The sequence below is a fragment of the Spodoptera frugiperda genome, chromosome 25 (genome assembly GCF_023101765.2).
Source record: "Spodoptera frugiperda isolate SF20-4 chromosome 25, AGI-APGP_CSIRO_Sfru_2.0, whole genome shotgun sequence".
Taxonomy (NCBI): Eukaryota; Metazoa; Arthropoda; class Insecta; order Lepidoptera; family Noctuidae; genus Spodoptera; species Spodoptera frugiperda.
Window position 1 is genome coordinate 6,468,604 of NC_064236.1, and position 12,551 is coordinate 6,481,154.

The 12,551-nt window shown below is 35.5% G+C and overlaps 1 protein-coding gene across 1 annotated transcript; it reads right to left on the reverse strand.

The window, feature by feature from the left end:
* Window positions 1-1,591: 1,591 nt before the first annotated feature.
* On the reverse strand, window positions 1,592-12,551 carry LOC118267432 (uncharacterized). Its single transcript, XM_035581430.2, has 5 exons — window positions 12,387-12,551; window positions 9,537-9,783; window positions 8,536-8,673; window positions 8,156-8,287; window positions 1,592-3,205 (listed from the first exon to the last, which is right to left on the reverse strand). The coding sequence occupies exons 1-5, from the start codon at window positions 12,527-12,529 to the stop codon at window positions 3,122-3,124; spliced, it is 744 nt and encodes a 247-aa protein (XP_035437323.1). The 5' UTR covers window positions 12,530-12,551; the 3' UTR covers window positions 1,592-3,121.

Here is a 12,551-nt window from a genome sequence, read left to right on the forward strand (position 1 = left end):
GTGGGTAAACTTTAGTAAGATAATTATTTGTGGAATTTTTATTAGGTATATCCACTGCAAGACCCAGAAGATTACTATAGAAACAAAAATATTTAGTTAATTTGTGTCCCTTATAAAGTAAGACTTCGTGCTATTGCGTTAAAATTACAGTGCTCATACTTGTCTGTTAGGAACCTGCTCTATGATTGCATTGCGAAAATTTTAAATATAGCACTGCCTGCTGCCGCAAAATTGTTTTGTATTCTGCGAATTTTTCTATAAACACTGCCATTGAAGAGTTTTGCTGATGCAATTACAACTGCGCTATGCCTTGGCCAAGCTCGCGTCTCGACAAAATCAAGATTACAAACTGGTAAAAGTATATACTTATCAAACTGTATATATAAAAACTATATATAATAGTTGGACTGTTCTTTTACATACGTAAATAGACTGAATCCAGCTACGTTTTTGGACATTTTTGACGTCAAAAACAGGAGTTCGTATTGTTGAGAATTTCGAAAATTCATCGAGTATTTTAATGGTACTTTCAATAAAACAATACCTCGAATGTGTTTAGCTAGTTGTCTAAAGTAACATCAGTATTCAATTTAAAGTCAATTAATAATACAATAGAACAGCAATATTTAACTGTAAATAATAATTGTGAGCATTGTATTAGTAATGCAAATAAGCACCTACTGCAACAGCAATGCAATTTATTGTCTGATATTTTTGTGCGTAAAACTTAAGTACCGATAACTATGCAATAAGTTGAATTTGCCGCTCTTTAACCCGGTGACGTTTATCCACGAGTTGCCACTATAAATAATTGGTTTAAAATGTCAAGTAATTTCCATTATACGTAAAATAATGCGCATTTTACTGTTATATTATTCATATTTCTTATGAAAATTATTAGATAGGATATTCTTACGTAGTTATCAGTAGCTTTTAGGCAAATAAAAAATGTTATTAACGCAAATTAAATAATTTTATGAAATGGCAACATTTTTGAGCTGTCATAACTAACTCCTTACCTTGCCCACTAGATGGCGTTGAGCGTCATAACTTTGATTTACGGCCGTAAATTGAATCTAAGCGAAAACGTGGCGTAAACAATGAAACTGTATGTCGAAGTGAGGTAAGCAGAGATGTAAAAAAACCTCACGTAAATATGATTTTGATAGACATATGCTTGATGATGATGATTTAATCGAGTTGATATATTTTTAGTAGATATTTCACAATTAATTCGTAATCGTAACCAACCTTGAGTATTGAGACATCTTTAAATTCCAAGGTAAGTAGGCAAAGGTATATAAATATACCAAGACAACTTGCCGTAAGGCGTAGATACTTTCGATGCATAAAAAAAACAATAAACAAAGTAAAGCAAAAATGTTGTGTTCTAGTTTAAAAAAAAATTCGTCGACATACGCACATGAGACGCTAGATGTAATTTTGTAGGCACTATTCGCATCGCACGTGCTACCCACCGAGGGATACCTCTTTAACAATTACAAGGCGTGAAGTTTTGTTAATGTAGGTACTTGAGTTCGTACGAATGCGTTTATGTAAATGAAGTTTAAATAAAATAAAAAACACATAATTCAGTTTGAAAATATATTTACAAAAATGTTATATTAAAACCGTTACATCTAAAATTAAAATTGTAGTACAACGTATATTACAATGTTTTGTCAACTTATGCATAATCCTATCTATGAACACGTTTATTATTTCTTTGCACTTTAAGTTTGTCTCTTAGATATATCTTAACATACATAATATTAGCTTAACACCGATAAAAATCCCGTTTTAATATTTTCTTCAGTGTCGTGGGTTCGTGACCGTGGACACATGACACCCAGGCGCAACAATTTGTGGGTCATACAAAGGGGTTGCTCCGTGCGGAAATCGAACCCGCTGCACGATACTAGGAGCCGGTTGCTCAGGTGCAGTCATACGAGAGTCTACTGTATTTTATTTAAATGGTTCACGCTATTTCAATAATTTTAGACTGACTTAAGATTTCTGTATAGATAGACTAGTTTTATTTCACCAATTCAATCATTACTATGTAACGATAGTGATTAGTTTTATAATTAAATTTATAGTAACAGAATGCTTTGTTCTTTGTTCCATATATCTACAGTCATTAAGCGAACTGGAGTGATATGTTTTATAATAACCTATAATGGCTATAATTATATACGTCCTGTTTTTTATGAACTATAGTCCAGTTTTAGAACTCTGAGTAGAAAGAACAGGTCTGTAACAGGTAGAAAGACGTAAAAAAGTATAGACAACAATAATATGAGGTACCTAATAAAGTAACCTATATAGGTTAGTTCCTTGTTCGTTAAGTTAAAGGTAAATGAAACATTTGAAACCCTTATTATTGATTACGGACTTGCATTGCACCTATATACTAGTTTATATTCATAATAGGGTACATAATATCTAGTATTTTCATCTCGTAATAAAATGTCGAATACAAAAATGAATATTATTTATAGCAGTGAGGAAACGCACCGGGCACAGGGCTCAATCGATTTTCTGTTAGAAGCTTCTAGAGCTTGAAGCGCGCGCACTGCATTTCGTGATGTATTCGGTACCTCGGACCCCGCATCCGTCCCGCAGTTCAGACCTCCCTTTACCTCTCTGCATCTCTCATACACCACACCCTGGCACACCGTGAAATTCATCAATAACTACAGTACATATATCAAACAGCGGCTGCCTCCCCCCCCAAACAGACGCTGTGCGCCGTACTTAACTATTTCATCATATGTATTGAATCAGAACCGAATTAAAACTTACTCTGAGAAGGAAACGATGGTCTGAGGTATATTGGTATCTTCTATACTGGTTAAGTGAAATTAGAGCGTTTTGTTAGACTTTACAGACACGTATTTTTACGCGTCTTTTTTTACAAAAGATATATGTCCATATATTTCGATCCTGTTACACAGTTTAGATTCTATACATAGCAGGTCTGCAATTACGATGTACCTATTGTATTTTTTTTTTAAATGTACGTTGAACATTGCGTACTTAAATGATTTTACGCAAATTGCGAATATGTTCATTACAGCACAAAATAGCCTCTACAATTACTTATGCGCTATTGTATTGTTTATAAACCTATAAGTTTCCCTCCTAGATTATTTAGCTTCTCTGTGGCGACTCTTGCAATCTGCTTGAAAACTGTACTTGGTACCTGTAAGAAGAAAAAAAACAAATATAGTATGACATCATAATCACACCCACATTACGTCCACTACTAAACATAGGCCTTCCACATTTGTACCTTAGACGTAAAGTCAACCGACCCTTGCAACTGCAGTAGGTATTTGATTGTTAATCAATAATCCAATATTACATTGTTGATTTCTTACATTGAAGAATTTCACTCGTAAATTCAAGCATAAAAGGCCTTTAAAGGTGTAAACCTTCTGGAAGGATGAACACTGATGAAGAAGTTTACGGAAAGATAGTGGTATTATTGTGAAAGTTTTACGCTGAGGACAGGTCAATGTAATGTTATGGTGTTATTTACTAACCCGATTTTAGTGGAATCTAGAAAGAGAACATCGAAAAAACTGGTATAAATATACCTTATTATGAGATTACATGTCAATAAGCAACATTGGAAATAAAAGCTAACGCAAGTATGTACTTAAACCAACAATGTAATTTGTAATAAAGAACAGATGTATTATTTCAAGGATCTAGAGTCCGACCCTGCAATCAGTACTGTATGGCTCCATAATAAGTCCTCAGCGCAGCACAGTCTGACCATCATAGGTACGCTTTTATAGAGATCTAGGTACACCCTTGTTAATCAATAACATCCGAGGGGTGTAGGGAGGCAGGGGAGTTTAATCTCTACCGTATTCAATTTACCCATAGGTACGTCAAAGGTGGATGGGGTAGGGGGGCAGGAGTCTGCGTCTGTTGTGCCTGTATCTAGCCGATCGATGCTGTTACGAGCATGGATTCAACACGTTATGGGATTGATATTGTGATGTGCATCGGCAAAAAGCATCGGCTATTATTTATTTTAGTTATTCCGTTAGCAGTTTCAAGGAAAATTATTTTCATTGAAATTGAGTAGGCCTTATAAAAAATAAAAAAATTCCCAAAAAAGAAATATAGATTTGAACATGTAGAGCCAGCGCGCAACAAGTGAGTTTTATTAAGTTCTTTGTGTTTAGTTTTAAGATTAAACAAATGAACAGTTTAAAGATATTTCAACATATTACTTTGCAAATAAAAATAAATCTGATGGTAAAGAAAGGTATATGAAGTAAACGTCAATATAAACAGTATAGATTATGTCGTTTCGTCTACATGTGTATACTTACTGTAAGGTAAGTAACATATATAGTTACCTACCGCTATAGAAATAAATGCCGAAAACTGCTATACCTATGTGATTTCAATACCCCTCTCACGTCAGTTCTTATAAATAAGGGGTGAGGCGGTTAGGTACACTTACTTTGTTTAAGATCTTTTATAAAGATAAAAGATTTACAGACTTACAAAAGTGTAAGTCTGTAAATCTGTAACTGAGAATTGCGAAGTCGAAATATTTAATTCTATATATCTACCTTGGTATGGAAAACATCAATAGAATTCAGCTCGACAAGTCTTAAAGGCTGCCAAGCTAAAATTATTAATTCATTATCAAAGTTTGTTTTCTTAGAACTTTTCCTAGTTTAAGTACCTAAGTACCTAACTGAGAAACTAACATGGGTAAGTATATAAGCTGTTGTATTAAATTATTATTACAGCTTTCTTCGAAAATGTTAAACGATATAGTTCAGAAGAAGCCAATAAGGATTCGATTTTCTCTAACTCTTCCTTTCTTCTGGCTAACTGCCAACTAGTTCAGCGTCGGGATTCATTCACTAACAACAGCGTACGGTTGAATGAACTGACTACGGAGTGAGACAAAGGCTCACTACTCCTACTCGCTACTCAGTATGGAAACCACGGCTGAGTGCCACGTGTTACTACAGCTACTACTCCTAGCAGTATTTTTGACTAGCGAGCCGCCCCAGCTTCGCATAGGTGCAATGGTGATATATTATGCATGTATTATACACATAAACATTCCTCTTCAATCACTCTATTATCTATTAAAAAGCCTCATCAAAATCCGTCGCGTAGTTTTGAAGATTAAGCATTAAGCATACAAAGGGAAATAAATTTATCTATATGCTAGTCTAGGACTATATTTTAGGTAAGTAGGTTATTTTTATTCATGGAGATCGTAATATCACTAAGAAAACAAATAAGAATAACAAAAACAATGCAGCCATTTTTAAGTGTAGGTACGTAATTAATCATTAGATTTTAAGAGAGAGCTAAAATTTTACAGTTTCTGTTATAAAATCGATGGCGTATCCAACCCCCGCACCATCCTAGACAGCAGCCGCCTGCCGTCAGATTCCGCCTGAAGTCGCCCATTAAAACAAATATTTCACCTGACCATTGATATTTTTAGTAAAATACCATATTTCTAGGGGAATGGTCAAGCCTTTTATCTCCGAAGGGGTAGGCAGAAATGCACATTATATATAGCACGTAATGTCATTGTACAATGCACACCCACTTTATACTATTTGTGTTATAAGTCCCATGTAATACGGAAATTGCAATATAGGTACTGAGAAATTTGCGAAAACCGAAATCAGTCTAGTAATATTTCGCTCGACCTGGAATCGAACCCGAACTCTTGATGCACTTGCGACCACTCGGCCAATGAGGCAGTCAAAAATACCATTATTTAGTCCATGTTATTAGGATTTTGAGGCAAGTACATAATAATAATGGCCATAATTATAAATGAGGCCGTCAGCGCATGCCTAAGCTTAACATAGTTAGTATGGAGATAATGAGGTTTGAAATGTTTTATGAATTTAAATTGAATATATAAGAATTATTATACTTGAATTTAGTTTACAGTTGTGTATTATTTATGTATTATGGTAATTCTTTGTGATGAAGTACTATTTTGAAAAACAATCACAAATATATTTATGGCATAGGCCTATTTATGTCATTTAAGTAACTGTATATTTGCCCTAAATCCAGAAGGTTACTTAATAAAACGCAAATGTAACTGAAATCACATTTTTATTTCAAATTAACATTACTTAACACTTTTAATTAAACAGAGTATTACATGGAATTTATATTAGTCATCAATAGGTTCATCATTGAAAATAATATCAACTGCAGTATTTGATGTTTTTAACTCATTGTAAAAACAATGATTTACAGGTGGTATAAAATTTAGTAACTCCATTAAATCTTTCTTTTTTTTATCACTTATGACATGACCATCAGGATATAAAATTTCTAGGTTCTGGATAACATGTGAATTGCGTTTCTTCAGATCAACCTCATCAAAAAGTACATCATTGTTATTAGAGTACTTATGGCCTAAGCTGGTTAGGCCACTTTTACACTGTAACGTAGGCAAAAACAATGCATGCAAAAATAATGTTAACGACGCCATCTTCTAACTAAGGGTGAAACTAGAGATAGGCCGGTTTAACATTAAAATTTATCAAGTTTCGAATGAATTGCAATAGATAAGTACGATTATGAAAAATTGTGGGTTGCCACTTTTGAGCTAGACGGCCTCAAATAACATAAAACTATGTCTTGAAAATATATGCATAGGTACCGTACTAATTAATAAAAATATTTATTACCTATTAGTCATTTAAGTTGCGTGCCCGACAGGGTACTTAATTGTTACCCACATACCTACCTATTACATAAGAAGTATATCACAATAAGGAAAGCAATAAAGCATTTGAATTTGAATTACATAATGGATGAAAACCCTTTAGTCAACTCTTACAACACCTGCGGGAAAACGAAAGGTAGGCAACGCAACGTTCACCAAAGTTGGTCCGTTTATAAGGATTCTAAAAAGGTACTCCACGTTATTCATTACCTGGTAAAATGGGGTGAATAGAAACAGATTTTTTAATTAGGATTGTTAGTTGGTATTCATATTTTTGGCTTTAATGACGAATTCAATAAGAAATATTTAAATGGTGTAAACAGTTCTAAATTACGTGAAAACACAACAAAATTTTGTTTCTATTCACCCTGATTTGTTTCTATTCACCCCGTTTTGACTTCTTAAATTTGACACATAATGACATTACATAGTATTTTTAACAAAACTCCGTTTATTTGCGTTTACTAAAATTTATTAGGTACTATAATATACCCAAAGCGCACCTTAAAGCCTAGGTAGTGCAGAGAGCACGCGTCATATTATCATCGTCATATTGCTAAGCATGTTGGAAATCAGCGAGGATTTTTTTAAACTACATCGTCAGTCTAATCGTGCTTCCGCTCGCAACATTCGCTAGAACAACTGTTGTGTATCATGTCTCACTAAAGAACATTTGATGCTCAACACCATGTTACACAGCACGGTTATTTTTCGTGGATAACACATAAGTCATGCAACGTCACGCCTTTTGTCCCCGAAGGTGTAAACATAGGTGCACATTACCGTTATGCCGCTATACAATGTACACCCACTTTTCACCATTTGTTATAAGTCCCATGTAATAGGGACTACTGGGAAATTTTCGGAAAACCGAAAATTTGCAATTTTTAGCAATACTTTGCCCGACCCGGGAATCGAACCCGAGACCTCAAGTGCGGCAGTCCTATTTGCGACCTTCTCAACCAAAGAAGTAGTACATATACATAAGTCACTGTAATTTAAAAACTGTATGACTTAGGTACTTTTTTATATTTTTCTGGAACGACTTCGACTTCGACGTCGACTTCAGGGAAACCATTATGTATGTATGTATTTAAGAATAGGTGTATCGATATGTAAAGATATACAATGTGCATAGTTCGTTCACTCGAGTAGGCTGAGTACTACCATCTAATTTTCATCGACAAAAGTGGGGTCGAAGTCGGTCGAATCCCCTCCGACTAAAAATTATGGCTATTTTAATGTTTTTTTACCTATCGATATCAGACAAAACCCAACCCCTCATATTATTTTTTTTGTCGATAAAATTAGATGTAGTACTCAGCCTTAATGTAGTCCCACCCCTGTCATATTGTATAGTCAGGTATTTACATGTAGTAGGTAACTAGATAGATTCTTATATACCTCCAGAACCGAGTTAACGAAGTTCGAGAGTCCCTCGGCGCCTCCAACTATGGCCTTCCCGGCGCTATAGAATTTGTCTCCTGAATTTCCATACTTTTCTTCCTCCCTTATAGTATCCACTATAGGCTGCGGCTGAAGAAGAAAACGATTGGTTTTATATAACGTAATATAAAAATATATTTATGTACCTAATAAATAACATTGTTCTAATATATAAAGGATCCTTTGTAGGTACATAATAAATTTTGTAGAGTAGCTGGATCAAGCAGCAAGCAAATGAGTAATGAGATAAGGTACGATTCTCACACGTACGTAAGTAAGTACTACCTACACAGTCTAGTACATTAATTATAAATTAATTTATCAATTTAGATAGATACCTGAAATATTCCAGCCACGGCACCTTGAATATTTTCCTTTATTGATAATTTCTTGCTGCCGAAGCCTTCTGATTCCTGTATGGCAGTTTCCAAGGTGGATACAGGTGCTGCGAATAGTCCACCCTGATGAACATTAGCCTACAACAAATATTTTGTATACTTAATTTTTTTTTACTCAAACTAACATTTTCTCCAGTGTCGTGAGTGCGTTTACAAATATACAAGTTTACATTCATATGACACCCAGACCAGAAAAACAATTTATGGATCACACAGAGTTGTTCTGTGCAGGTATCGAACGCGCTATACGTTAATCGGCGGTCGGTTGCCTAGCCACATCACCTTTAATAGGTACTTATCGATGGGTATGCGTATGCTTATCAATGGGTAATGTTGGTCCTACCTCTCAATAGGAATAAGATACCCTTTAATAGATTTAACACGCCGGTAACGATCATGTATCACCTGATAGTAAGCAATGGCCGCCGCCCATGGACACTTGAAACACCAGTTACAAATGCGTTGAAAGCCTTTTGGAGGTTAGGAATTTAAGGACTTATGCAGAATAAAACATAGTAGGTACCCTACCTATTACGACTAAAAGGACAAAAGTCTGTGTGTCCAGAGGTATCTAGTGCCTACTTTTAATGTTGCGAACAAAGTGATCCCGAAAATCATTGTTTACATCTGTATTAGTAGATATGTGTACCTACTAATCGTCAACCATCCAAAGAATAACCTCGGCAAGTAGGAATAACTTAACCTTGGCATCGACTTGTATGCAACTATGTGTGATATTATTTAGTAACAAGCTCCTCAGTAATGCCTATTACCTATTAGGTAGAAAGAATACGTAAGTATTTTTTTGGTGATCATATCTGAATAGAGGGAATGAAAGAACGAATAATGGTGCCGAGCCGAAGTAACTTGGCCATCTAGGTGAAGAAGAAGTATAGTGGTTTCTTGGCGCTTGTGTTTAAAATAATTATACACAGTCATACCTTTGCGTTTAACGTGTTTTCCAAAAGATTCTGTGCAGCCTGTACTTTGTATGTAACGAAATTCCCTCCATTATTCTTTTCGCCTCCAGGATAGTTTTCAGGGTCCAGAGGTTGAGATTGTAATACATCAGAACCAGCTTGAGGCTGGTCGTAAACCGGCAGGTCAATGCGAATCGGATCGTCTGCAGGTGCAGAGACACACACCTCGACCAGCAGGAGCACCGTCACCACTTTTAGGATAGCCATGCTGAAAGAAAAAAAAACGATAACGATATAGTTTATTTGGTGGAGTAAAACCAACACCATTAAGTCCAATGCTAATTAGAAGTATGAGTTACAAATGTTGATGCTTTAAAGTAAACGCTTTATACGTTTAGGAACCTTTACTTTGCAAGTCTATTCTAAAGTAATCGCATTATTGAGAAATGGCCTTTTCCCACAAGAAGATGGAATAACCATCGATTGTCAGCTTACTGTATGTTTCCTATTCGCTCAGCCTTCTTTGCGATCTGAAATGTTTATGTTTGTCGTTGACACATTTGTCAAAATCTTTAATCAACTGGGTACTTCATAAGTTATATGAAATCACGAATTTTACTAATTTTGTGTCTTTTTTTGCTAAATTAACAATGTGTTATAATAATTATACAACATTAATATTATTAGTTAATAAATGTATCTAATGAACGCAGCTGAAGTCCTCAATCATGGAATCACTTCAAACAGTGCCAGAAGTTAAAAAGTTTTTAGGAAGGGTTCATACGAAATATGGATCATTCATAATAGCAATAGTTGGTATGATAACCGGAGCAATTGGACTACTCATGATTATTATTTTCGGTCTAATGGAAGACGGTATCACTGGGTTTTTCGTACAGGATCCGGATTCAGATAAATCTGTGAAAAAAGCCTTTTTGATGATCCTTGGAATGACTTGTCTCTTTCTATTTTGTGGTTGTTTCACCATGTTGGTTGGTCTGCTTTTTAAATCTAATTGGAGCGTGTTACTCGGTTGCTGGGTCATTTTATTTATGTTAGTAGGGTTACTGATCGCTTTTATAGCGTTGCCCACTGCATGTTTGTTTCTCCCCGATTCTTGTGTGGTAAAGCAAGCCACGACCTCGTTATTTGTTTTTAGTTATTTAGTTTTGACATGTTTTCTTTGGGCTTGGTTTTATTTTGTTGTTGTGGTGTTCAATTACTTAAATTCTGTAAAATTATAAGCCTATCTATTAGAAACGGTGATATGGGTAACTTAAGTACAACGAATTTCTCCTTCTGTTTGTATTATTAATGAGAATGAAAATATAATAAACTTTAGTGATAATGGTAAACGTGTTTTATTATTATACATAATTATGCATAATAAGATTAGAATAGAAATTAAGTGCCATTGTACATACTGCAATTATAAATGTGAAAGTTTATTTGTTTGGTTGTTTGTTATCAATCACTGCTGAATGGATATAAATAAAATTTGGCATACAGACAGAGTATGAGCTGACTTGGGTGATAAGACTATCTCATGGGGACGCGGGAGAAGCCGCTGCCGCTCCGCACCATGGCCTGAACCAATGCCGGACGCGAGTGGTCGCCGTCGCCGACTACATCCCTAAGGACACGGCGGTGCTCAGCCCATGCAGGGCAAACCCCTACTATATGCTCCATCGTGTTCTACGGGCGGTCCTCGCAGTGCTGACACCCGGGCATTTACTCCAGCACAATCAGAAACAGAAACCTACCGAAGCTCCCATGTCCAGTAAGAACCTGCGTCAGGAGGTAGGTGAGGACGCCGTGGCGTCTCTCTAGCTACTCTTCAAAGACGGGACTTACTGCTGCGCTGCAATAACAGCGAGCCTAAACACAGGACCCTAACTGATTAACGTCCTACTTTAACTTTAACTCGACTAGATTCAAGCTATGACAGGAGCTTATAATCATGAGCAGCATAATTAATATTATACATTTTAATACACTATACTTTTTAAAATATAAAAGCTCAAAAGTTTGTTTGTTTGTTTGAACGCGCTAATCACTAGAACTACTGGTCCGATTTGAATAGGTAAGTATTTTTGTGTTGGATAGTGCTTTAACGGGGCATGCTACAGGCTATAAAACATCACGCTACGATTAATAAGAGCCAAGCAGAGTGGGTGAAACCGCGCGACTAGTTTAGAAGCTAGTTTAGTAATACCATGACTTATGCTTTACTTATTATTCTGTGCTTATGCCAACTTCCATTTATTGTACTTAATTTCAAGTTTGCAATTCTAAGCTAATTACTTAGATCTACATAATAATATAGGTGTCTAAACTAAACAACGCTGCTAAACTAAACAACAAAACAACGCGAAGAAATAAAATATCCAGATACCCACATTGGTAATAAAAATAATAAGTAATCATAGTATGTTTGTTTGTCAAAGGCAAAGTTTATCTAAATTGGCTTTAATAGTTTTTACGAGTATGTACCTTATACAGCCTTCTAATGGTTGAGCAATGATGGAAAACACACACTGTCCTGACTCATATAATTGCATAAAAAACATTAGATATTTTTTAAAGCAACAACTTCGTTTAAATTCTCCAATTATGTAAGTAAATACAAATACATGAATAGAAATGTTGATTTTGTTAAAATACTTCATAGATACATTTAATAGCAATCGCATAATATCGTTAGGTAGATAAATAATCCGGTCAGCGCTAAGCACTAGTAAATCGTGATTTTTATTATAATCAACACCATTTACTTTCGCCAATATACAACAAAAAACGTAAAAAAATAGTCTGTAACGGCACATTGATATTACGAGAGCATTGACGTAATATTTGAATGGAGTGACTTACTTGCGAATCCGCGCGGTTGTCGTCTGTGATGCGTACGCGCCGATTTGCCACTGCCGTAGCCCGAGCGGTTGCACACTTTCACGCCTTACGTCACTCGTTGGGCCTTGGCACTTGTACCAAATGTGTGGAGGATGTGGCCACATTGACCACCTCCACAGGTAATCA